The sequence below is a fragment of the Aplysia californica genome, unplaced genomic scaffold (assembly GCF_000002075.1).
Source record: "Aplysia californica isolate F4 #8 unplaced genomic scaffold, AplCal3.0 scaffold00621, whole genome shotgun sequence".
NCBI lineage: Eukaryota > Metazoa > Mollusca > Gastropoda > Aplysiida > Aplysiidae > Aplysia > Aplysia californica.
In genome coordinates, this window is record NW_004797891.1 from 310,988 (window position 1) to 334,916 (window position 23,929).

The following is a 23,929-nucleotide window of genomic DNA, read 5'->3' on the forward strand; positions in this document are numbered from 1 at the left end:
GAAAATGGCTGCCAAATATTCATTATTTCCTTAGCTTAAGAGTCCGTGGTAGCTGAAAATTTACATTTTTTTGTACCTTTAATCAACGTTTTTCAGAAAAAGCCACACAGAAATGAGTTCTTTAATGAGCATGAAAGGTGTTGAACCGAAAAACAAAAATTTGATAAAAATTCACAAACCTGCAGAAAAATGCTAGTTTCTTCACTTTGAGTATTTTGACAAGAGCCTGATTCCACCACGCTGCCTCACATATTCATAATAACAGTATAAACAAAACAAAACAACCACCAACATATGATGCCTGTCCCAGCTGAAGCCACAAAACCTGAGACAAAAGGAAAAACAGATCGAGACAGGGGAGGACCATGTAACAAAAGGGATAAAAATTGCAACACAGCAAAACCAAAAACTGAACTAGAAGGTACAAGTGCGGTCTAGGAAAAAGATCCCTTATGTTTTTTCCTTCACAACCTCGATCTCAGAACTCAGAATTTTCTGGTAAGCCCCGGGGGGGTGGGGGGGGGGGGTGGAGGGGGGTCGAGTATGTAGATATTGCAAATGAATGACCCATCCCATTCTGGGAAACATTTCTGGTTCACATAACATCTCAAATTAAAGCTCACTAACAGAAGATATTATAACGCCCAAACCCAAAAAATATTATGATTAATTAAATAGATAAAACATAAATGTGATCACATTCAATTTCTTAAAAGAATAAAGAATGTCAAAAACTCAAATGCATTATTAATTATTATGGGTAAACACATTATGCGACTATTCTAATACTCATGAGATGTAACACTATACAAACAACAGAATAAACAAACAATGAAATGTGTATTCCGTAACAGTACAATAATCCATTTTAGAATGTTAGACTTTCGACATGATAAAGGAATCCAAACAGGAAGCCTAGAAAAAAAAAACAATACTATTTTAAACTAAGTCATAAAAAATCAAAACAGTAAATTTTCCTAAGCGTACTACATATGTCTGAGCAAGCAACTTTACAGATAGCTAATCATAAAATAAAATTGGAAAAAAAAGAAAGAATATATTGTGATTGCTGAATTTCTCAAGTCGACGGTCAAATTTCTTATTCTCCACTTGCGTACATTATCTGCATTTGGGAAACACGAAAGAGGACAGTTTAGCGCTGAAACCGACTTATAAAACTACCCTTGATAAAATGTTCACATACAATAATACTGCAATTCAACTGGAAGCCAAAAGGACTTGAAGCAAAATTAGAAAGAAAAAAAAAGTAAAATTTTAATATTGAACGACAGCATCACATCATGAGGAAGGTGAGAACGAGGTCCATAGAGGGAGCTTTCCTAGAAAGAAAAAAACAACAAAAATTCTGACGCAAGTCAGGCTTGAAACTAAATCTTTAGCGGCATAACAACCAAGTTCACAACCAGCAAAGCTACAATGACAACGGACTTTTTTATTTGGTAAGAGTTTTACAGCACTTGTAACATAGTAAGGTCATATAAGCGCAGGAGATTCGAGGTGTTACAAGAGAGTAACAAACACAAAAAAAAGAAGGTAGAGAGACAAGGATGATAGATGTGTGATGAGAAAGCAGAAGCAAACCACATCCCCATAGCACCCGCCAACCACCCACATGACAATAGATCTTTCTAGACGTGGATCATCAACACAATGTGGAGATAGAGAAAAAGTGAGCACAAGGCACCAAATCTCGGCCAGCTGTTCAAATGCACTAAGCCCAAAATTGTGAATTTAAAAAATTGCAGTTTATTAACCCTATCCGTACGCCCTGGGGTTATTTTGTACCCCCGGGGTTGTATTCTTCACATTTTAGAATACTTCTGTGCAAAGATCTCTTTGAAACTTTCAGTATTTCTCAAAAATTCATTTTGACAGACTACTACTATGCAAAGCGTAAGGATTGGATTGATGAGTAAATTTCCTCTTTGGAAAGTGATGGCACAGAGTTCCCCACGTCGTATGGATACGATAGTAAAAGACAACGTACGGATAGGGTTAATTTGTGGTATCAGTTGCAGGTGCTCGAGACATTTGTTTTCTTATATTCAAATTGTAGACTAAATGTTGTACAAAGCAAGGACAGATACATAATGTAGGTAAAATTGTTAAGAGAATGAAACATTTTTTTTTCTCTCTCCTGAAAAATTTTGCTTTCTGTGCTTAGAAAAGTTGAACAGCTTGCCGACAAAATGCATTTTGTAAAAAAAAATCAGGAATAATCCGTAAAATAGTAAAAAAACCTCTCTCGACTGGATGACAGAAAAACACAGAGTCACTGAGCAGACAGCACAGGCTCAATATTTTGTTCCATAAAAACAAGAACGTCGATGGGAGTTTTTGGTCTCTTTTGAAAGACACAAGGCGGAAAAGGATAAAAAGAGCAACCTTTGGAATAAGGACAAAAAGAGAAACTGTTTGTGTGTGTGTGTGTGTGTGTGTGTGTGTGTATGTGTGTGTGTATGTGTGTGTGTATGTGTGTGTGTGTGTGTGTGTGTGTGTATGTGTGTGTGTGTGTGTGTGTGTGTATGTATGTGTGTATGTGTGTGTGTGTGTGTGTGTGTGTGTGTGTATAATTGGGGGGAGGGGGTGAAGAAGTATGCAAAAGTATATGTTATAATAAAAAATACATAACAGATGTATGTGATGCTAATGAATACGTATAATTACATGTGTGCAAAATAAAACATTAATTTCTTTTAGCGCCAGTTTTAAAATCAAACAATATAGGGGCACAGCGAAGAGACATACAGTACATGACATATTGATGAAATAATACGTGTTAGTTGGAGGCTTCAGTACAAGAGAGACCGCTATTCGGTGATCAAATAGTAAAAAACTAGGGACAGTACGATATAACGTTATGAAGCCCCTATAATTGCCGTGAGTGTACTTAAGCGGTGATACCTCCAGATTTACTTCACATCTCCGATAGGTCTGAGTCAAGTAGGTGAGCCTTGAAAACCAAAAACAACGTAAGTTCAAAAAAGCTCTACCACCAGGGACACGAAATAGGGCCATCTGCATCATAACCCAGTCTGATTCCAATTGAGCTATGGATAAGCACAAAGCAAGAGCTTACCAGGGTTAAAAAATATGAATATCAATTTACAAAGCTGTTTTTCTGGGTGTTTTTTTCCTGAAAAGCCTGACAATATTATCTCTGCTGCAGCCACGTACAACTGGGCCAAATGAAGCACATTATGTATGAATGTAAAATGAAAATGAATAAAACATTCAAAATATAAACTCTATCCTTGAAAAAAAATATCTTTTTCCTCTTTACAGAAGACTAAAAAAATAGGATCTGGCTGTACTATTTTCCACCATACAAAGGAGTATTCATTCTCTCTCTTCAGAATGACATGTTTCGTTGCATCTGATTATTAAAGAACTCCGTCACCAAGAGAAGTAAATCATAGATGGCATTGCACATTATTGTCCGTTGAAAAATAAACTGCCAGTCTCTCAACACATGATTTAATTCTTTGTCAGTGCTTGTACGGTATGGGCATGGGTATAACACTTTTGTCAACACTGAAACGATTCGAGAGACAAGAACCCAGAAATAGCCTCCACAAGTGAAAGGACTGCTGACCTGCCAACCACTCCATGATCAAAAATAGGAGTTTTCCTCAAAATTCTCCCAATTAAGATTACGCAGCAAACTGACCATGGCAAATACATGCACATTCACATAATAAGGCTAAATGCAAATAAAAATGTATATTTTCACATCATTTACAATAAGTTGCAAATGATCAGACAAAAATGGAAATCAAGAAAAAAATGGACTTTATGCAAATCTGATCGCGGTTCTTTGATGGGAAAAATAAAAATCGGAGATCTTGGCAGATATGGGCATGGTATAGGTATAAAACACTGTCAACAATGTGAAATGATTCAAACCCAAAACACTGACAAGACAGAGCCAAATAAGTGGAGAGCCTTGAATGAAGACTCCCCAGACAACCCAAAAACAAAACCGTCCTTCTCGCGATTTAAACCACCAAAGGTAAGTCAATTTTCGAGACTTTCATAAGAAAAAAGAAATTATTAAGTATGGTCGAACCTGCTCTGATGGCCACCTGTCTAAGACAATGACCTGTACAACTGATCACTTCCTACTCCCCCTCCCCCGCCTTGTATTTATTCTATATATGATAATGACACTGGCCAAGACGTCTATTTGTCTAAGACAAACATATTTCTCTGTAACAATGGAAGACCACCTTAGACAATTTTGACTGCATAAAGTTAAGAAAATAGAAAGATAAATCCGAGATGAGATCTGTTTTCTGAAGGACTTGATTCATCCACATCATACATTCATTAATGGGTTGTGAATCTAAAGAAATTGGTAGATAATAGAGAAACTCAAAGTGACAACAGACGCCTCCTCTTGCAGTCAACACACACCGGTGGCAGTCTGCACTTTAAGGAGAGGAAAAGTTAAAGCTATTTGGTTACTTCTGCTTCTTTTTCACAGAAACAAAAACATCTAAACATCCCTGATACAGCAATGTAACAAACGCACATAAAATGATAAGATATCAAACGTTACACTTTTCAAAGGTTATCAAACCTGAGAAATGACAACATTGGGTGACTTGTATCTTTTAAAAAGAAATCTCACAATGATTAAAACGGCAACTAAAAATTTGAATTACAACTTTGAAAGAACACAAATAAATGCTGGAAACAAACATTGATCTTAACGTTGTTCAACAAAACATCTCACCATTCAAATAGTTCATTATGATTCCATAACTTTACCAGTGGAGAGGAATGTAACAATTTTTGGCAGATCAGTTATCAGTAACAATAACCAAGCATTAGTTGCTCAGGGTTCTCGATCTGTCTCAAAGTCTTTCAAGCATTTGCTGAACTTCCCAAAAGTCCTGAGGATGATAAAAAGGGCAGGCAAAATGTTAATAATTAACAAGGAAGACTGGACGATCAAGATGATCAAACAATGAGGTAAAGAGAGAGGAGAATCAAGGACGGAGAAAGAAGAAACTTTCACTGCTGGGGAAGGAAGACTCCGAGTTGTGTCAAAGATAGTACACTACGAAACGATTCACCCTAAATAAATATGTCCTCACAAATGCCAGCCCATTTTTATAGATTCTATGTCTCCACTGGCCATGATAAATGCACATTCTATACTTTCTGAAATAGGTGTTATTTAAGAACATTTAAAACTCCTGCTCTTTGTATACAAAGAATATCAGTCCCAAAAACTAGGACCACATAAGAAAGATGTCGACACAAGCATTTCTAGTTTTAGTAGAGGTTTTACGGCGCTCGCAACTGCATAAGGTCATATGAGTGGGTGGATGTCAACAAAGAAGTCCTCATAAGGAATCGGACTTACTCTGCTCACCTCTCTAGCTTCAATAGCATTTCTGAGGACTATTTTTTAGTATCACCCAAAAAATGTTTTTTAAGTGTGCCATCTCATAGGGTATCTCGTAATCCTTGTTTTAAGCCCATGGCATGAAAGAAGGTTGCAGAGCCAAAGTGATATTATCATCACATACGCTTCAGTAATTGATACATCAATCAAATTATTTATGATGATCACTTTGTACACCACAAGAATTTAAATTATTATGACAATTAAAAAAAAAAAATCACTGTCACTGAAGTTGTCACTTTGTCTTAAAGATAATGTAGTTCACCTAGTGAGGACCCAAAGAAAATTGATCTTGACATAAGAATAAAATAGGAGAAACAAAAACTGTTGTGTATGTTAAAAAAAATCTTCACAAGATGGGCCTGTCTTCACTTTGGGACAAAAACTTCGGTGGAAGTACTTCCGGTCAATGCCCCAGAGAGAGTATATTATGTGCAAAGGTAAAGTAAATAAACAATAACAGCTTTTGCAAACTCTATAACTATTTTTCACCCAACAACCATGCAGCCTGGCATTTTTGGGGTATGTTGAAGGGTTAACCACAAAAAGACTGTAAAAGCTATCATAAGGTAGTCAGGTGATAGATGATGTAAGCACTTGTAGCAAGTTAAACAGATTTTATATATTATGATACGCTCTTTCACTGGGAGCCAGTGTAGTTTTTTAAAAATAGGAGTCACGTGATAATACTTTAGTTTCTTAGTAATTATTTTGGCAGCAATATTTTGCACTCTTTGTTTGCCTCCCAAGTACGGGTATTTTGAGATACTGAGATGAGAATACTGAAATAATGAATGTTTTAAAATGTAACGACCAAGTAGATTATGACAGTGAGAGAAAATATTGTAGCAAACACCAAACCTGAGCATTCCTGAACAAAAACGACCTGGATATGTACAACTTCTTCTTCTCTGTGCAGAACCTCCACAAGTGGAGAACTTTTCCTGGGGACAAACAAAAAATAAAATCTTTGAACTCCCTTGCTATCAGAATACAGGGAAAAATGACTTAACGTTATAACCCAATGTTACAAACACAAAGAGACTTAAGAAAAATTAACAAAGTAATAGACAAACTGTTCAAATTTCACTTCTCTGCTACATAAATGCTGTAAAAAAATTCTCTCTGTAACACCATCAACATCTTTAAGATAGTTTAGCTCCATCCTCCCACATTTTGCCATTACCGACTCCCCACAGGGTACAAAGGTATTTTTTATTAAGCATTAAATACTCAGTAATGATAAGATCATTAGTCACTGCATTATTTTTTTTTTTTTTAATCAGCTGAATCATTAAAATGAACCTGGTAAACTTAAACTTCTTCAGAAAGTAAACATGGATAACAAAAGAGGCACATGACAAAATTACTTTACCATTGAATCTGTTCAATCATTTAGACTGAAATGGCTCTTTTGACGCCCTGAGCAAAATGACTAAAAGGTTTTTCTAGAGCTCATCGTAGGAAGTTTGTGATTTATTGTGCTCATGTGTAAGTGAATTAATGCATTCTTGAAAACTAATTCAGTAAATAATAGAATATGTAAACAACTGTAACCTTGATTTTCATTAAGAGATGATGATTGCAGGACATTCAATATAATTTTTTAAAGAATTTTTTAAACACAGCAAGACCCAACCTGATAAAGTTCTTGAATAAAGACCGTCTTGCCCAGCTACAAAGAAATTTCCACTCGAGCAACTGAACTGCTCAATGTTCCTGGAGTTGACCATCACATCTTCCGTCAATGGGTAAAACAAAGCAGACCCTGATGGCTCCCAGTCCTCTGTCTGATACACTCTCTCGTTGTCCACTTTGCGGAAATGCACAAAATTGTGTCCTGTAGGACAACAGGAACATAAATTAAAGACTGTGACTTCATGGGACACAACTCAGTAAAGACAAAGCACTCTTCTATTCTTTATCTATCCAACTAAAACTTTGCCATCTTGATGAACTATATGCTGGAAAGTCATTTATGAAAACAAAAACAAAAAAGTTAAAACTGTATGGAAATGGTAAAATATGAAGATTAATTTGGTATGTAAGCAAACAAAATAAACAGAGCACACTCATGCTTTATCACCACTTCCATCAAGTCAAACATTACCTGTTGGTCCTACAGAGTTAAATTAGGAAATGCCAATTAAATAAAGTTTGTTATGCTGTCAAAAACATAAAACTTTATACAGGTTAAAATTTATCTCCCATAGCTCTGGGATGCAATGACAGGTCAGGTGATACAGGTGATATCATGCTAGACTACAGTGCAGATTAACCTGGCTCAAATCCAAAACAAGACATTCTTGAACTTGGGCTGTAAGAGGAGTATTTAAGGCTCTCCATACCTTTCGCTCAGTCCTATCAGAGGTTGTCACTAAATTCATCTGCCCCGTCTCTTAAATAACTGCACTGTATTTATAAGGAAATTTATATAGAGATCTATAGGCTTGCCATACCATACAACATACTTGAGCCATCAAACTTAAAGTTAACACTGACATCATGTTGTCTTGAAAACCAAAACTTACCCATAAACTTGCTGCCTTTACACACCATACATTCTGGGTTTGGTTTGTATTCATACGTTTCGTTGGACAGTCCAATCCTCCGCTTTTTGGTTTCAGGATAAATCTGAGCAGTTGGTTCATCTGCCATACCACAATACATTGCTGGGCCGTGTGAAGAAAATGGAATCTGAAATGAGAATTTGGTATATTTATAAATATTTTAAAGAGCATTTTTTTTTCATCATCATCAATGCCTTTCACCCCTGGCTGGGTATAGGCCACATACAAGCTCCTTCCATTCACCTCTGTCCTGGGCCATCCTTCCAAGCTCGTTCCAAGTGAGCTTCATCTCTCTCATGTCCCTTTCCACATATCTCCTCCATGTTTCCCGTGGCCTACCCCTGCCTCATGCTCCCTGTGGGTTCCACTGCAGTGACTGTCTTGTAATGTTTCTTCTGGGCTTTCTGAGGGTGAGTCCCATCCATCCCCACTTTCTTAGTCCTATTTCTACTTCTATATCTTTTTGTCCTGTCCTTTCCCAAAGCTCTTCATTTCTTTTTCTATCCTGCTACTTAATTCTTACGATACTCGTCATACCTCTGTTGATGAAAGTCTGGACTTTATTCAATACTGTCTTTGTTGTCTTCCAAGTTTTGCAGCCGTAGAGGAGCACAGACTTGACATTGGAGTTAAAGAGTCGAATTTTGGTGCGCAGTAAGATGTTGCTTCCTTTCAAGACTTTTGATGATTGATTGAAAGCTGACCTTGCCTTGGCGGTTCTTGCTTTCAGATCTGTCTCAGTTCTACCTTTACCATCGATGACACTTCCAAGGTAGGTAAAAGAGTTCACTTCTTCCAGGGGAGTGTCTTCCACTGTCACAACAGGGCTTGAAACTTTTCCTAGCTTCACTACTTTCTACATGCCCGGATGTATATGTAGGCCAACACTCCTTGATAGGCTGTTGAGCTCTTTGGTCTTTTCTTGCATCTGAACATGTGTGTGAGAGAGCAGAGCAAAGTCATCGGTGAAGTCCCAAGTTGTCCGGCTGCCGCCAAGGGGTCCACAGAATTCCATTGAGTATGCCTCTGGTGGCTTCTTTCATGACCCACTCAATTGCCAGTATGAAGAGAAAAGGTGAGAGCAAGCATCCTTGTCGCACTCCTGTCTGAGAGTAGTCCTTCATGGAAGACTTAGCAGTTTGTTCCATCATAGGTGGCCTTCACAAGCTTAACGATTTTGTCAGGTATTCCATAATGCCGCATGAGTTTCCACAGAGTTTCCCAGTCCACGCTGTCAAATGCCTTTTCATAATCAATGAAGTTGACCGCAAGTGGTGAATTCCATCCAAGCGATGGCTCAACAATGATGCACAGTGTAGTGATCTGGTCCACACATGATCAGTTCTTACGGAATCCTGCCTGGTTTCTTCGCAGCTTCTCATCTGTTGCCAGCTTGAATCTCTCCAGGAGTATCCTGTTAAAGACTTTCCCAGGTATGGACATCAGTGTGATGCCTCTGTAATTGTTACAATTGCTGGCGTCTCCCTTCATTGGCAGCTTGATTAGGTGGCCTTCCTTCTAGTCTGATGGTATTTCCTCCTCTTGCCAAACCTTTTCAAATAGAGCATAGAGAATTTCCACTGATGATAGATCTTTATCTGCCTTAAGGGCTTCTGGTGGTATAAGGTCTGGACCAGCTGCCTTGATTTTTAAACTTTTTAAAGTTATCATGAATGTCCTGTGAGCATCATCTCTTTATGAAAAACAAGGTTAGACTTGTTCAATATATTATATTCTATTATTTACTTAACTGTTTTTTCTTGAATACATTAATTCACTTACAAGCTAAATAAATCGCAAACTTCCTATATGAGCTTAAAAACTTGTTTTTTTTATTTTGCTCAGGGTGTAAAAAGAGCCCCATTGGCCTGGGAGGACAGTGTTGCTTCTATTCTCTATGGCGCGATCTATGACTTCACAACTTTTCAACCAGCGCCTGTGGCATAGCAGATAGGCACTCCGCTATTGCACGCAAGAGACCTGAGTGGAGAGAAATTCCTGAGTGGAGATAAATTGTTATCGAGTATCTCAGTCTTTCTGCCGGAATGTTCTATCCCTCTCAGCCCAGGTTGGCCCCAACAGGTAGGGTTGGAAGGTTGCCTCCAAATTTTTTTTCTTTGGGTATTGTAAAAAAAACCCACCTACGTTGAAGAAAAAAGTGTTCTGCCATCTGCCTTCATCTCCACTTTCTCCAACCCCCCCCCCCCCTCCCCCACATTGAATGTCAGACAAAACCTTTGCTGGAAAGGTGTCATCAGTTTTTTCAGTCTCTCTTGACCAATGAGAATGCCAGATCTTTGCCTTTAGCCGCTGCAGTCTTATATTTAGCATTGTAGTCCTCAATCAGAATGTGATGTGACAAACATCCCTCCTATTCCTTATAATGTTCTACAATTACAATGCATGTTACAGCAGAAGTCAGAAGGGAGTAATAACAGGGTGGGAGCTAGGATAAATCCCTGCTTGACTCTACTTTTGATTTGAAACTCTTTAAAATAGAGGATGCTCAATCAATGACAAAATGTAAACACAGCTGTTCATATTATATCGTTCAGAGACTAGACAACAGAGAATGGACATATGATGAAATCCCCTGTGTTGATTTGACTCGGCAACAAGCAAGATCAATTTGTAAAGTCTATCAAGTATCATGTCATTCTATTTTATTGTATAGAGGCCCTACTATAATAACCAATGTGCACTAGCTTTGTTAATGTTAGCTCTTGGCACTTCTTATCTTGACTCAACCATCATAATGATAATTTTAATAATATATTGTGAGAAAACCATGTTTGCTGTGTAGGCTTACCTACTGTTTACATGAAATGTTCAGGATTCCGACACCATAAATAAAACAAAATGACCAGTCCACAAAGGCCAAATTTATTTTAAGGCAACAACTGCTGAGTCAGGATCAACAACAACAACACTTAATTCTCGTAAGTTCAAATAGCAGAACTAACCCTTAGTATGGGTGTACACAGGCACAGAATTATTTTCTTTCTCCAAAAACTAGGCTATAGGCCTAAAACTAAACAAAAAAGGAGTGTGAATCTCCGTTCTGGTTCAATGATTGATCAGATCAGTAATCTCGTTCATTCTGCTTGGAGGTTGGAGACTAGATCTAGATCTAGATTCTAGATCTATCTAGGCCTAACTGCAAAATTTCTGGTGGATCGAATAACAAGTCATGACAGTAGTAGCATTTGTCATAGAAGTCAAGGTATTGTGTTACTCACCCCACCAACGATGAGTCAATGAGCACGTAATATCTAAGTAGGCTACAAATTGTATGAATGTGTGTTATAGGCCTACACACACACACACACACCAAACTTTGTGTGCTGTAACTCGTTACACGATTACACACGAAACACGGATTATATATATAATATATAAGGTGTCTTTTTTACACTTTCGGATACACTTTACCCAACTAAAACGACTGATTCTGGAGATCAACTGCAAACTTAAATGTCTCTTCAGTATGATTTGAGCAAAAGAGGGAGACAAAGACAACAGATGTTTTAATGTGTTGTATCGCAACCATACTGTTCTCAATAGATTAAAAATAAATTAAATAATAACAAGATGGTAACTTGAAACTTAAAAACGAAACCGGAAGCTTTGGAATGTGTTTTCAAAAGTTCATGTTTTGGATTAAATCAAAAACTACTTCCGTCGATATCAACCAATCAGATCATAGATGTGGCTCCCTGTCTTGATTATGAACGAGTTGAGTGAGATTGTTGTAGAAGAAGAGAAGTAAACATTGTATTTTGTCGAACGTAAGTGGCAAAAGGACAAAAAAACTATTGGTTTTTAACTATGTAACTGTTTTGAAAGCTTGTATACGTTTGCTTTTGTTTCCTTTGGAAACTTTAAATACTTCTAGAATTTAGATCTTGATCTCTGGCTCTAGTCTACAGTCTAGATCTACACGATCTAGCCTCCAGAGTGGACCTGAGCAGCAGCCACTCGTGACGGAATAGAAGATTGTCGTCAAAGTTGAAAGTTTAGAAGGCTATTATTTTATTCTTAAAAGTAGGGAGGGGCTTTCCACACCCAAAACTGATTAAACTGGTTTATTCACTGTTTGCTCCTAAGGCTAAGGGTGAGATTAGTGAGAATAAATACGATCGACCTCTCACTTTCACCCCGGGTGAGACTTGCCAGCGTTGTCTATTCTCACTTAGATCTACATTAACTTACAATGTGTGAAACAAGACCCGTTTTCCGAATCCTTCCCTAATTTCTGAATACTGTCTTTTAAAAAAATTTGGGTAAGTGTTTTACTTTTACGCAACTGTGTAAGGTCAAAGATCTGTGAGCGCACCGGACTCAACTAATATTTTCAGTTGGTAGGAAATTTTGAATTTTGCCCGGGTGGCGGCTGAAGCCTACTCTTATCGATTTTAGACCACCAAGGGATGCTTTAACATTAACGTGCGCAACTTGCACACAAGCCCTCCGAGATTTTTCGCCCTTGTCCGAGAAGGCTAGGTGTAGATCTTTCAGGACCAGATCAGTCGAAGCAGACCTTGTGCTGTTGAAGCTAGAGAGGTGAGCAGAATAAGTCTGATTCCCTGTAAAGACTTCTCTGTTGACACCCACCCCTTTACGCTCATATATGACCTTATTATAATGCAGTTGCGAGCGCCGTAAAACACTCTACAATAAAAAAAAAACGAAGTGATTATTCGGACTCGAGTCCGAATATATGAAAAAATGTTATTCGGACTCTGATTCTTGTCCAGCATGACATCACTTCCGACTTCCTGTGACTCGTGACTCCGGATTCCTGTCCTGCCTCACTCGTGACTCGCCTCAGGCTGGGTAGAGACCGGGATAACTTCGGGCAAAAAGGCGCTTTGTGCAGGAGCCGAGTTGTTATCTTATGATGAATTTGAGGCCGGCCTGAAAAGTTATAGCGCTTGTAATAAATGTTTATTTGTCAAGAGATCATCAGAAGCAATTAAAGATGGCTCGTTAGCGTGTGTCGGGGTCGGATGGGCGGCCTGCACACGTGTGGCTGTGTGGGTGTCAGGGGGGGGGGGCACTATCGGTCCGGGCGTTGAATGTCGCATACACGCGTCAGTCTTTTTCCCCCTGGCAACTGATCATTATTACAATAATAAGTTAATCTTGACGTAGATCTACGTAATGAATTGTGCGCTGGTCTATGGAATCAAAAGTTGCCGTATGCTCAGCTCTACACAGCAACACAACTTTTTCTTGGTAAACAATCGAGATGACACAGGCTTGTGTATTTGAACGAATCCGACTTCTTTTTTTACACAACTCATAATACGAAGTGACTATTTCTCCGAACGTTCGGAGAAATAGTGCCGATCTTTATTTCTCCGAACGGTTTCCGGCTTCCGCTCTGGTCGTGATTGTTTGCCTATTTGCGAGAGTTCGGCGCCAACTTTCATTCCGTCATTCTGCGAGGTCTGGGAAGGAGCAAATCAAAGGTGGTATCTGTTCTCAGCTTCTCCTCCGGCCGTGTGCCCACTAGTTTAGCGAGGCGGGTACTGCCTGAGGCACCCGAGAGACGGAGAAATCTGACCCTCTTTTCTATTGAGTGGACGGTTATCGTCCATTAAAAAAAAAAACGGAGCAAATTTTTGGGTTTAGATCTATTTCAATTTTCAAGAGCTAGATCTAGTCTAGAGATTTTTAGCATGAGTGTAAAAACGTGAAAAAGAAAGGTTTCACAACAGAATGAAATCAAAACTAGAACAGCCCAGAAACAACCACAACAATTAACAAATAAGGGCGTGTGTCCACCTGTCCGAAGAAGATTGACCGTTTTAACCCTAAATGTGCCTAATTTGTTAAAAAAAGTACAGGATATTGCATGGAAATTATGGAACCACACACAGGGGGCCTGCCAGTGTCAGTACATGTACTTGGTTTTGGTGGAACGCTCTAACATAGCACATTTAAATCTATACAGGTATATATATTTAGAATCTAATGAAGGTAGGAACATCAAATTAAATGACGTTACACAATACCTTTTGTAGGAACATCAAATTAAATGACGTTACACTATACAACCCCCCCCCCCCCTTTTCCCCAACCAAAAAAAATTAATAGAAAAACAACCCATCAGAACAATAACAAGAAAAAAAAATACACACCAACAAAATATAACACCACAAAGAGGGAAAAATGAACGAAAAATAAAAGAGGAACAGCAATACAAATCGTATGTAACTGTAACGTATTCAACAAATCAACGTGGTGACAACAAGTGAGAAAGAGACGAAGTGAAGCTAAGTGAACTTTCTTTCAAAAGTAAAGAGTTTCATTTTCTTTTCTTTTTTTGGGACTTTTTCGGGGACCAAAAAATCGAGCCACGATTGATTGGTCGCGGCCTCGACAAACGCAGATGCTAGCTCTATGTGTCGTTATCAATAACCCTCCATAGATCTAGATCTAGACAGCTCACGAGTGAACGCAACACATTAAGTTTAAGAGCAGCACCCTTCATAGGCCACACGTCATATCTGTAGCGAAAAACTGTTTGGAACTGTAGCATTTCTTTATATAAATACGGACATTTTTTGGACCGATTGAACCATATTGTATACGAACAATCTTTGGTAGGCCTATAATATAATTATAGATCTATATTTTATTTTTATTATCCGAAATATGCGGGAAAGGGTGTGATTTCAGAGTGTTCGGAGAAATAGTGCCCAGCTTTATTTTCCCGAACATTCGGAGAAATAGTGCCGGCCCTCATAATATGCAGGTGCCAGGTGGTCTGCTAATCTTCAATTTTACCTTTTTCTACAACAAAGAAAGTGGGAAACATGGGGGTGGGGTGGGGGTGGGGCGTATCAATGAGGCGGCGGGCATCGGATCGGCAGAAAAGGTGTGGGGGAAACTAAAAAATGGCGGAAAATTGGAAGCACTGAACGTTAGATCTATAGAACGAAGACACTTCCTTTTTTCCGGACCCGAGTCCGAATAACATTTTTTTCATATTCAGACTCGAGTCCGAATAAGAAATTTTTTTATTCGGACTCCAGTCCGAATATGAAAAAATGTTATTTGGACTCGAGTCCGAATAACAACGGCCTAAAAAAAACAAAACAACTAATTTGTTCGTCTACAAAGATGCTATATGGCTATTTCACTTTTCGAATCGAGCTGAACTACGCCGGTCGCCCTTTTGTTTTGCTCAGAAGTTCTCGCTACTCCTTCTGATCTCTCTCTCTCTCCTTGATCTCTTTCTCCCCCACCCCCCTCTCTCTCACTACCCGCAGACAAAATTGCACGCTTTCAACAAAATGGGATACACAGTTTAATTTAGCAGTGGTTCATATGACCATTTGTTGTTCTTATTTTATTCATTTTTTATGCTGTACAGTTTAATTTAGCAGTGGTTTGTGTGACCATTTGTTCAAGCATAATGTGGGGCATCGAGGTGAAATCAGGCGCTTGTCAAAAGAATGAAATCAAAGAAATTGGTGTTTTTCTGGTTGTTGGGCAATTTTGTTCTAATTTTTTTTTTTTTTGCTAAGACCTTTTAAAAACATTTCTGCGTGGATTTTACAGAAAAACATTGATTAAAGTAAAGGCACAAAAAATGTAAATTTTTAGTTTTTAAGGACTCAAGCTATGGAAATTACCAAACTTTTGCGGCCATTTTCTCAATTAATTTTTGCTCTGAAACCAGGCGACCCTCACCTCCTTCAATCGCAAATATTTTGACTTCTTTTCGAGAGAAAAAATAAAAATGGATATTTTTTTTCACTATGAGCAAGGCAATTAAACCGGTTTTAAGATGATACCAAAAACCCCATATATATGCTCAAAAATTGACGAGCACTTGGTTCCAACATGTGACACATATTGTGTGATTTGAGCAAGCACTTTTTATTCTTTGTCATCTCTGTCTCTCTTTTCTCTCCTCAGTCTATAATTATTCATCTATAAAGATGGTTTCAACGGAGGCAATCGCTGCAATGAAGGTGATGGCAGCAGATTCAAAGAAAAGAGCTGCACTTGTCAAGGTGTGTGCTAACTGGTATTTTTAACTCGTACTACATGATGTTCAAGTCAAAACTAGATGAAAGTATTGTCAGGGGTGATTTGAAAGTACTTAGTAGATCATACCCCTTTCTTTCTGGTAGCTTGTAGTTGCTGTTTACTGGTTTTTGGGGTTTTTTTTGGCCTGAAATATAAGTTTTGCCAAGTTATTGTGATTGTGTTTCTTGTTTTTTTTTCTCATAATCGTCACAATGTAAGTGAGTTTTCTTTCAGTACACTGATGGCAATCAGATAGGAAGCTGAAGGAGGCAGACTACTGAAGTCTACTGTAACGCACTTGGTGCAAACAGGGAGTAAACGTGAAATATTTTAATTCCATGAAGCACAGTGTCCTCTGATCTGGGAACTGGGGAATTCATCATTAGTTCACTCCTTCTCAGTATGTAGGAGGGCAAAAGAACCTTCAACAAATGTCATTTATACGAGCAAATGAGAATAGAAAGCCTTACACACCTGTAAAATCACAGCTCAAAGCTCGGTGTACTCTTCAGAAAAGCTCTGGCTGTGAATATTTTGCCATGGCGAATAATCATAATTTATAAGACTTTGGTGCTTCCTTGTGATTATGATTTTGATAATATTTTGCTTCTCAGTAATTTTTTATTTTCATTCCCTGAAAATGCTTGTACCATCAAATTAATTTAATACAATTATTAATTATGATTTATATGCTTTTTAGAAACATTTTACGATGTCTTTTTCAGGTGGCAGAGTAATTTTTGTGTCCGAACTAAGACATTTTTCTCTCCCCAGGATCCAACATGTGTAGGTGGACTAGTTATTGTCTTGTCAAATCCTGAACCTGCAACAGTGCAAGCTTCTTTAGAGGTAAACTCTTTAATGTTGAGACGAGGTCTGGCCCTGCACAGCTGCCATTTCTTTGCTTCCATTAGTTGTTCATGATTTATGTGTCAAAGAGTATGAGTTGCTACCCTCCTATAATCTAATCTATGCAGGTGGTTGGAGAGCGTCACTGATAGATCTTACTGATGTGCTTTCTTTCTTTGACTTTCGCTGTATACTGTATTACCAGTCCTGTTCTTTCCCAAATGCAAAATTATCATATTGTTGTGTCGATGTGCTCAAATTACACTCAAACTTTTCCAAAGTCCCCCTGTTACTGGTACCTCTGACTGCCACTTATAGGGCTTAACAGAAGGGTTTTTTCCCTTCGTGTCTGCTTATAAATCTCTCACCAGGGATATCCTTGTAGCATACCGGATACTTTTGTTCTGTTGTTTAGAGCCGACAAATGTAGGAGTGACAGGCCCATGGTTTAAAAAGTCTATGATCCTTTTTTAAAATAAATTTTAGAAAAAATATTTTCTTCAACGTCAATGCATTTATTGTGGCTTAAGTCTTATCACACACTTCTATTTTGCAAATCCAATGTGTGGTAAAAGTTTACGTAAAGATATTCATTGTCCTATGAAGGGTATAAATTATTCTCCATTGTTGTGTTCCCCATGCCCTTGCTTTTTTCCCCTTTTCAACTCAAGGTCAAGTGTTTATCTCTTTTGTATATTACTCTCTAGTAACGCTTCTAAGCTTTGGCATTTTTATGACCTATTTCGACTATTTGTGTTGCAAATGCCGTAAAACTTTGAAACTAAAATCTGTGAATATACTTTCAGACTCTAAATCTCTTGTGTGAGTGTCCAGAAGCCCCAGCGATCCTGAGGAAGCACATGGGAATGATGGATCAGTTGGACGCTCTCATGTCAAACAGGTACGTCTATTTTGAGAGTTCGAAGGTAGTATGGCGCTCAGAGCTTATACTAGTATTGGATAGAGCGCTATATAAATGCAATCTATTATTATTATTAAATTGCCAGTCTTTAGCACAAGCATTTCAAATGGACATGCACTGAAAACGCCACTTTAACACTATGTCTGACACCAATAGTTTATTCTTTTTATGTAATGTCTAAATAGGAATATATACCTATCCTGTAGCTTAATGACTTGAATTTGAATATATATTAACAGTTTTTTATGATGTTTTATCAGACAAATGAATTTGGCAAATTGGTTGGATTTTGCCAGTGTTCGAAAATCATCCGCTTCTGTTGCCCTCCTCTCTATTGTTTCATTAATGGCGTCTATATATATTTTATTTGTGAAAGTTCGTCACTTCTACTTAACTTTCGAATTTGAAAAAATTAGCGGTGGTTCAAAATCATGTAAAGGGTGCACAGTTATATTAAGGAGTCTGAAGTCACTGTAGTTTAATTTTCAGGTTTTCATTAGTTTCGTTTAGATCTAAATTTGGGAAAGCCCGTCTTCTAAGACGTCATTGTGAACAAGTGAGGCTTGTGTTCACAAGCAGTGTGCACTGATTCCACAATGACTGATCGATTCTTTTGAGTCCTTTCATGAAACGGGTACCCAGTTAGTTCTTAAATAAAAGCAACAAATTTTATTCAGCGTTATTAGTTCAATGTTGGTCTGTCATGATTTAAAAAAATTTTTAAATAAATTATGTATTTTCATGTTGAGCAGAGGTCTACAACTCAGATGATCTATTTATCTAATCTCTTTTTACACATTTTCTGACTCCTTGTTTATTCTGTCTCTTGTTCTTCCTTTATGTACCTATGCCAGAGCTGAGGGAGTAACTGACTGTAGAATCTTTATCTCACAGTCACAGTGTAGTCAATCTTTGAATATATATGTTGCCGTTTTATTGTCATGGAAGGTAAAATCATACTTGACAGACAGACGTTTTCGATGGTAATTTTGTCTCTATTTTCAGTGACAGCAAGAATCTTGTCATCAAGCGCCTAGCAGAGACTTTATACAAAAGGCTGTGTGTGCCCAGTGAAACAACACAAGCTCCGCTCAGAGACTCCAGCAATACGTCGCGGTAAAGGAAAAGGCCACTAAGCTTGTTATTGATAGAGAAAAGCCTATGGTTTGTTTGGTGCTTTGTACTTTTTTGTTATGACATTTTTCTGGTCAGGCTTGGAGGACGCCATTGGTGGGTCCTACTTTTTTTTCTTTTCCCTCTGTGCGCTCATGTAACCTTGTGCAGTTGCAAGCGCTGTTAAACATTTACCAAAACAAAAAAATGTCCCCACTGTTGTTTCTGTCACTCTCCCGTGCACTAAGTTACTGTTTTGTGTTGATGTACTTCTTTTTACGTAAACGAACAATTATCTGTTGAGGTCAGTCATCACATGTTGGGCATTCTCTTTGTTTATTTGTTCTCAGTGCGCACTATTCACTATCGTCATAGTATTTTGGATACAATGTGAACAATCAACAACTTATGAAGCAATGCATGCGTGGTGTGTAAATTTAGAAATACACTATCCAGCTATCTGGGCTTGAGATCTTGACAGAGTTGACAAAATTCTTGAACAAAGACTGAACATAATGATGCCACTATTTTATTTTAAAATGTGTTTGTTTGTGTAGTTTCTGCAGGAAGCACTTTGGTTATTCCGAAAGAGCTTTGTGGGTGGTTGGTGGGTACTCTGGTGGGGTTTGCTCTTGCTTTCCTATCAAACATTTATCGCCCTAAATCTATTATCCTTCTTTCCTTTGTTTGTTACTCTCTGGCTGTAACACCTCTAATCTTCGGCACCTATATGACCTATTTGTTTTGTAAGTGCCATAAAACTCTTACTAAAAGTAACACTGAAAGAGCTTTGTGCTCATTTGCACTTATGCATCTTATAGTGTGTTAAAAGTGTGCCCCCCCCCCTGGGGCAGTGCCACTGACTGTAGTGTCTTTAGGCCATTCCCAAAGGGGGGACATTTCTCGTTCATAGACAGTAGAATTGTAAATGGGCTGATCTACAACAGGGAACTGCTGCTTTTTCTTTCCTAGTCCTTACTATTGTCATTTTCCTCTACTTCCTTTGAGTTTTTGTCACACTCTTGTGACCTGCTATTTCCGGGGTGCCTTGATAGTCAAGCAGACATTGTACTGTTGAAGCTAGAGAGGTGAGCAGAGTAAGTCTGATTCCCTGTAAAGACTTCTCTGTTGACACCCACCCCTTAGCGCTCTTATGACCTTATGCCGTTGCGAATGCCGTAAAACCCTCTACTAAAACAAAAAGTGTGGGTATAAAGTAGCTATCCACTACAGTAAAAAGTAATTTTTATTATATTTTCTTCATGTGTGAAGGAGAAGCACAAGTTCAAGAAATACAAGTTTGTCAGGACCAGCGAAAGCAAAGTCGATTGTTTTGCAGCTGCGAGGCCTTCATGACAAGGTAAGCCTCAAAAGCATCCGTGACAAATATTGCTTGTTAGCATGAATATTTGTGAACATATTTTGTTCAAATGTAAATTCATCTGTCTTAGACTTCACTTCAGTTTGAGTCATGCTTATTATTCATGGGAGACTGCTGTTCTTGTTAGACCTACATGGGCTAGAGATTTTCTCTAGAGTTTGCTGGAAATAGAGGGGGGGGGGGTTGTTGTTGTTGTTGTCGTCGTCTTCAAAGTGGTTCATCATAGTGTTGGCACACATGCTAAGTTTACCCCTATCCACCTCAGTAGGTTGTAAATTTTTCAAGATATTGGAAAAAGGATTGTGTTGATACAAAGATGAAGACAAAATCTGTCCAGTTCAGCTGGTTCCCTGGCAATATTATTATTAGTTATATAAAATTTATATCTGAATTTTTCATGAAACTCTGTATTTTCATCTACCAAAAAAGTTATATTCTAAGGAGTGTAATGTTCTAGAAAGGTTTGAAGAAGCTGTCTTAGACATCTTTTCCTCTTGTTTAGGGGTAAGCCAATTTGTTGTTTCAAACTTACAGAAAACAAAATACATTGTGCTTTGGCTGGAGTTGTTTTTGCTTTTTTTTTGTTCTTTAATTAAGAAAATGTAAACAAACATGTTTGTTGTTTCCGTTTCAGAGTGACAGAGACTTGTGTGCCAGGTTGCTGTTGAAGGTGCGGGGTGTGATCAGCATCACGTTTGACTTGACCAGGAAGAGATGTATTCTGAGGACAAAGCTCGACGTCAAACCTGAGGTAAGATGGTCATGGGATAGCACCCGTCAAAGGTTTTAGAGAATGTTTTATGATGATTTCACTGACTTGGAGGCACTTGGAATATGCTGCTTTAAATTCATAGTGACAGGTCATTATCATTCGGTGCCTTGCCAACTGGCGTGGCGATCATGGACCTCCACTTCCATCTGTCTTGCGTGACAGATTCCTGTTTGTAAAAGCTCTAAAAACAGAGTAATGTGCAGGTCACTGGGATATTTTGAAACAGTTCTTACCCTTTATATATCACATGTATTGAAGATAACATCCAGTGCAAGAGGGAGGTCATGATTTTTAATTAGACTGGACTTGTGAAATCTCTTGAAATGACAATTCACATGAGAGAATTAACATCACTCCTGCAGCTCAGATTCAAATATTTTTATAGTTCAAGTGAGAGATTTAAGATAAACAGTTTGGAGAGGGGAGCAGCGTACAGCGAAATAACTTGTGGATATTAGTACCATCATTTTCTTTTGTTGAGTTAGTCTATTAAAGTAGGGGAAAATTAGATGACTGGAAAATTTCACAGACAATATGGCATATATGGTGTTGTGGGTATGACTAACGTTTTCTTCTCTTACTCTCTCTCTTTTGTCCTTCTTTGCTCAGACTCTGGCAGCCTCTGTGGCAAGATCAATGACTATGACAGCTCTGCAGGTGGTCAAGAAGGAGAATGGTGATGAGGTACGGAACGTCTTTGTGTCAGTTTGATTGTTCATAGTCAGGCGAGGGGATTTTTTGGTTGTATGATAAAATGGCACCTGGAGTTGAAATTTGTGTATGATATGTGGGTGGTTGGCTGGTGCTCTGGTGCGGTTTGCTCCTTCTTTCCTATAAAAAAATCTATCGTCTCTATCTCCCCTCCTTCTCTTTTGTGTTTGATACTCTCTTGTAACAGCTCTAATCTTCGGCATTTTATATGGCCTTATTGTGTTGCAAGTGCCGTAAAACTCTTACTAAAAGTAATAAAAAAAAGAGTATGTTATGGCATACCTCTGTTTAACTCTGAATCAAGGGCTTTTGAAATGTCTCGAGCTCGCTGACCAAAGCATTTAGTTTTCCTAGTTGTGATCATCATTGTTTATATAGTTTTCTGGCTTTTTTTCGCCCCACTGCTCACAGATTGATTAAAGACTTCCTCTCTATATTACATACCCTTTCAACCTGCGTTTTTGTGACAGAAATAGTATTACTATTGTTGTGGAGATGGTAGTAATGTTCAATTTATTCATAAATCATACACTGTCAAGTAGCATAATTTCAGAGCAAGAATTTTGTAGTGAAACCATCAATTTTAATATAGCCGGAACTGTCTAAGGCGGCCACCCATTGCCGAGGAGAAAATTGGCCGTAAGAGACAGATGGTCGTCTTACACAGTGTCATTATAAAGCGAAAATATGCCAGGGAGGAAATGGGAAGTGGTCGTTTGATCAGGTGATTGTCTTATACAGGTGGCTGTTAGAGCAGGTTTGAGTGTACTAATTTTAATTCTGTTTCTTACAGGGATGCCACTTTTCCGCTTTTTTCCGGTATTTTGAACCTGATCCGCTGTTCCGTTATTGAGATCGAGATAGAATCTATAGTTGAACCCCCCCCCCCCCCCCAAAAAAAAAAGACCCACACACACACAACAACTTGCGGCAAATGTTCAAATAACGGAAAAACGAAGACTTCGCCATAAGTTCAAATAACTGGGAGAAAAAAACCTCGGAAGACTTACGCTAAACTGGGTTTCAAATTGATATTCATTTGTTAGCGAGACCGTGGCGCTTGGATTTTCAGTTATTTTTTTTTTAAGTTATTGAGTGGCATCCCTGATCGAAGTCGATTTAGTCGTATTTTTTTATTTTATAAAGATACCTTGCTCAGTCTTTATTTGTAATTTCTATCATATTTACAAAATCCTAATGTAGAAACTACTGGGGGTTAAAGGAAGTTCAATTTTTTAATTTTTTGTTGTTTTTTTTGCTGTTTATTTCTCACAGTCATATATGTGATATATTTTACCTGTTGCATTATCTTTTGTGACTTTCTTTTCCCCACAGTCCTACGTGAATTTCAACACCTGTGACCCCATGGCTATGGCCCCGCCCTCCCAAGAGAAAGAGAATGCCGACATGCCGGATTACTTGTCGGACGACTCGGACACGACCTTTGTGGAGGAAAAAGCCGTGAAGAAGCCCACGAAGGAAGACGAAAAAAGGGCAGCGGGTTGGTTCTCTGTGGCCGCCAATTTCTTGACAAATTCGTTCTATTGGTAGCTCTCTTGTGTTATATTATTATTTTTTTTTTCCCCCTTTTTATTTCTTGTGAATAATTGATGATATCTTGCTGTTTATGTGTGGGTGGTTGGCGGGTGCTCTGATGTGGTTTTCTCCTTCTTTCCTATCAAACATCTATTGTCCTTATCTCTCCTCCTTCTTTTTTTGTGTTTGTTACTCTCTTGTAACACCTCTAATCTTCGGCACTTATATGACCTTATTGTGTTGCAAGTGCCGTAAAACTAAACTAAAGCTGTTTATGTATGATCTATATGTGATAGAACAGATGAGAGGCTCGATCGAGAGGTCAAATAGTCAAGATTCTATAATCCTGAATTGAAGTTGCTTTTTGTTTGTCTCTTTCTCTTTTAAATGAGAAAACTATATAAATGTATGTGGATGATACAGATGTATGCATCTCTGCCTAGGTGATGGCATGCTCCGAAGCAACAGTGGATAAGTTGTGTGAGCTGTCTTAGAAACTTATGTTCTTTTGTTGTCCATGAGTACCACTGTTTCTTTAAATCGAACAAAATGAAATAATACACGAAGAAAAGTTTGAATAATTGGGGAAAGA

General features: G+C 38.2%; 2 protein-coding genes across 4 annotated transcripts; one reads left to right on the top strand and one right to left on the bottom strand.

Annotated features, from left to right (window-relative positions):
* Positions 1 to 3,157: 3,157 nt before the first annotated feature.
* On the bottom strand, positions 3,158 to 11,582 carry LOC101856049. 3 transcript variants are annotated; one of them, XM_035972236.1, is made up of 5 exons: positions 11,247 to 11,582; positions 7,969 to 8,134; positions 7,077 to 7,277; positions 6,299 to 6,381; positions 3,158 to 4,919 (listed from the first exon to the last, which is right to left on the bottom strand). In XM_035972236.1, the coding sequence occupies exons 2-5, from the start codon at positions 8,105 to 8,107 to the stop codon at positions 4,881 to 4,883; spliced, it is 462 nt and encodes a 153-aa protein (XP_035828129.1). In that variant the 5' UTR covers positions 8,108 to 8,134; positions 11,247 to 11,582; the 3' UTR covers positions 3,158 to 4,880. The 3 variants fall into 3 exon arrangements, with proteins under 3 accessions (XP_035828129.1, XP_012943128.1, XP_035828130.1); XM_013087674.2 differs by lacking the exon at positions 11,247 to 11,582 and adding an exon at positions 10,971 to 11,143; XM_035972237.1 differs by lacking the exon at positions 11,247 to 11,582 and adding an exon at positions 10,817 to 10,941.
* Positions 11,583 to 11,673: 91 nt separating this feature from the next.
* On the top strand, positions 11,674 to 23,496 carry LOC101856463 (armadillo repeat-containing protein 1). Its single transcript, XM_005107674.3, has 9 exons — positions 11,674 to 11,795; positions 15,940 to 16,037; positions 16,828 to 16,902; positions 17,709 to 17,803; positions 18,830 to 18,940; positions 20,210 to 20,297; positions 20,953 to 21,069; positions 21,700 to 21,774; positions 23,137 to 23,496. Exons 2-9 carry the CDS (start codon positions 15,963 to 15,965, stop codon positions 23,350 to 23,352), a joined length of 852 nt encoding a protein of 283 aa, XP_005107731.1. The 5' UTR covers positions 11,674 to 11,795; positions 15,940 to 15,962; the 3' UTR covers positions 23,353 to 23,496.
* Positions 23,497 to 23,929: the final 433 nt, after the last annotated feature.